The sequence below is a fragment of the Condylura cristata genome, unplaced genomic scaffold (genome assembly GCF_000260355.1).
Source record: "Condylura cristata isolate star-nosed mole 26May11 unplaced genomic scaffold, ConCri1.0 scaffold00008, whole genome shotgun sequence".
Classification (NCBI taxonomy): domain Eukaryota; kingdom Metazoa; phylum Chordata; class Mammalia; order Eulipotyphla; family Talpidae; genus Condylura; species Condylura cristata.
In genome coordinates this window covers 20,811,828-20,812,440 of record NW_004567109.1, presented here as the reverse complement: position 1 = coordinate 20,812,440, position 613 = coordinate 20,811,828, and the positions used below count along the sequence as shown (strand labels likewise).

The window sequence follows — 613 nt, the reverse complement described above, 5'->3', positions numbered from 1 at the left end:
TGCTCCCACACCCAACCAGGAGTACTGCAAAGCCTGAGCGGCCAGCGTCACCTAGGGCGCCCTCTGCGTCGGCGTCGGCTGCAGCCTAGCTGGGCTGAGGAGAGCAAGGACAGGTCCTGGCCCAGGCTGCACACCCGAGACGTGCTGCGGGCATCAGGCCAGCGAGGGGTCTCCCTCAAGCCCCAGGGGTTGGGCAGAGGGCCTGAGGGGACATAGGGAGGGGTGTCAGGACCTCCCTGCTGCCTCTGCCGAAGCCTGACAGCACCGAGGGCCTGACCGGAGGGGCCCGGGGGCAGCGGGCAGCTCAGTGGCAGCCGCAGGCATTGACCACCATGTCGCGGTGCTTGCGCAGGATGATGTTGTTGCTGCTGTCGTAGTAGAGCACGGAGGTGGCGCTCAGCTCGGTGGGCGCACAGCACGCCTTGGGCACCGCGTCCGGCTTCATCAGGTGCACCTGGCCGGGGGCAGTGGGCAGAGGCGTGAGAGCCGGGGCCGCCTCCCAGCACCCTGATGCTGTCACTGCGGGTCTCGGGCCACTCGCCCGGCCGCTCCGGCCGCCACCCGCAGCCCAGGCTGTGAGCGGCAGGTCTGCCCCGGGCCGCGGGCCTGCTGC

General features: G+C 70.8%; 1 protein-coding gene across 1 annotated transcript in view; it reads right to left on the bottom strand.

Annotated features, from left to right (window-relative positions):
• Positions 1-304: 304 nt before the first annotated feature.
• The window catches only part of LOC101619672 (bone morphogenetic protein 8A), a 5,372-nt gene continuing 5,063 nt past the window's right edge, over positions 305-613 (bottom strand). Inside the window, exon 6 of the mRNA XM_004679444.1 lies at positions 305-454. Within this exon, the coding sequence (XP_004679501.1) occupies positions 305-454 (150 nt within the window). The remainder of the gene's footprint in view (positions 455-613) is intronic.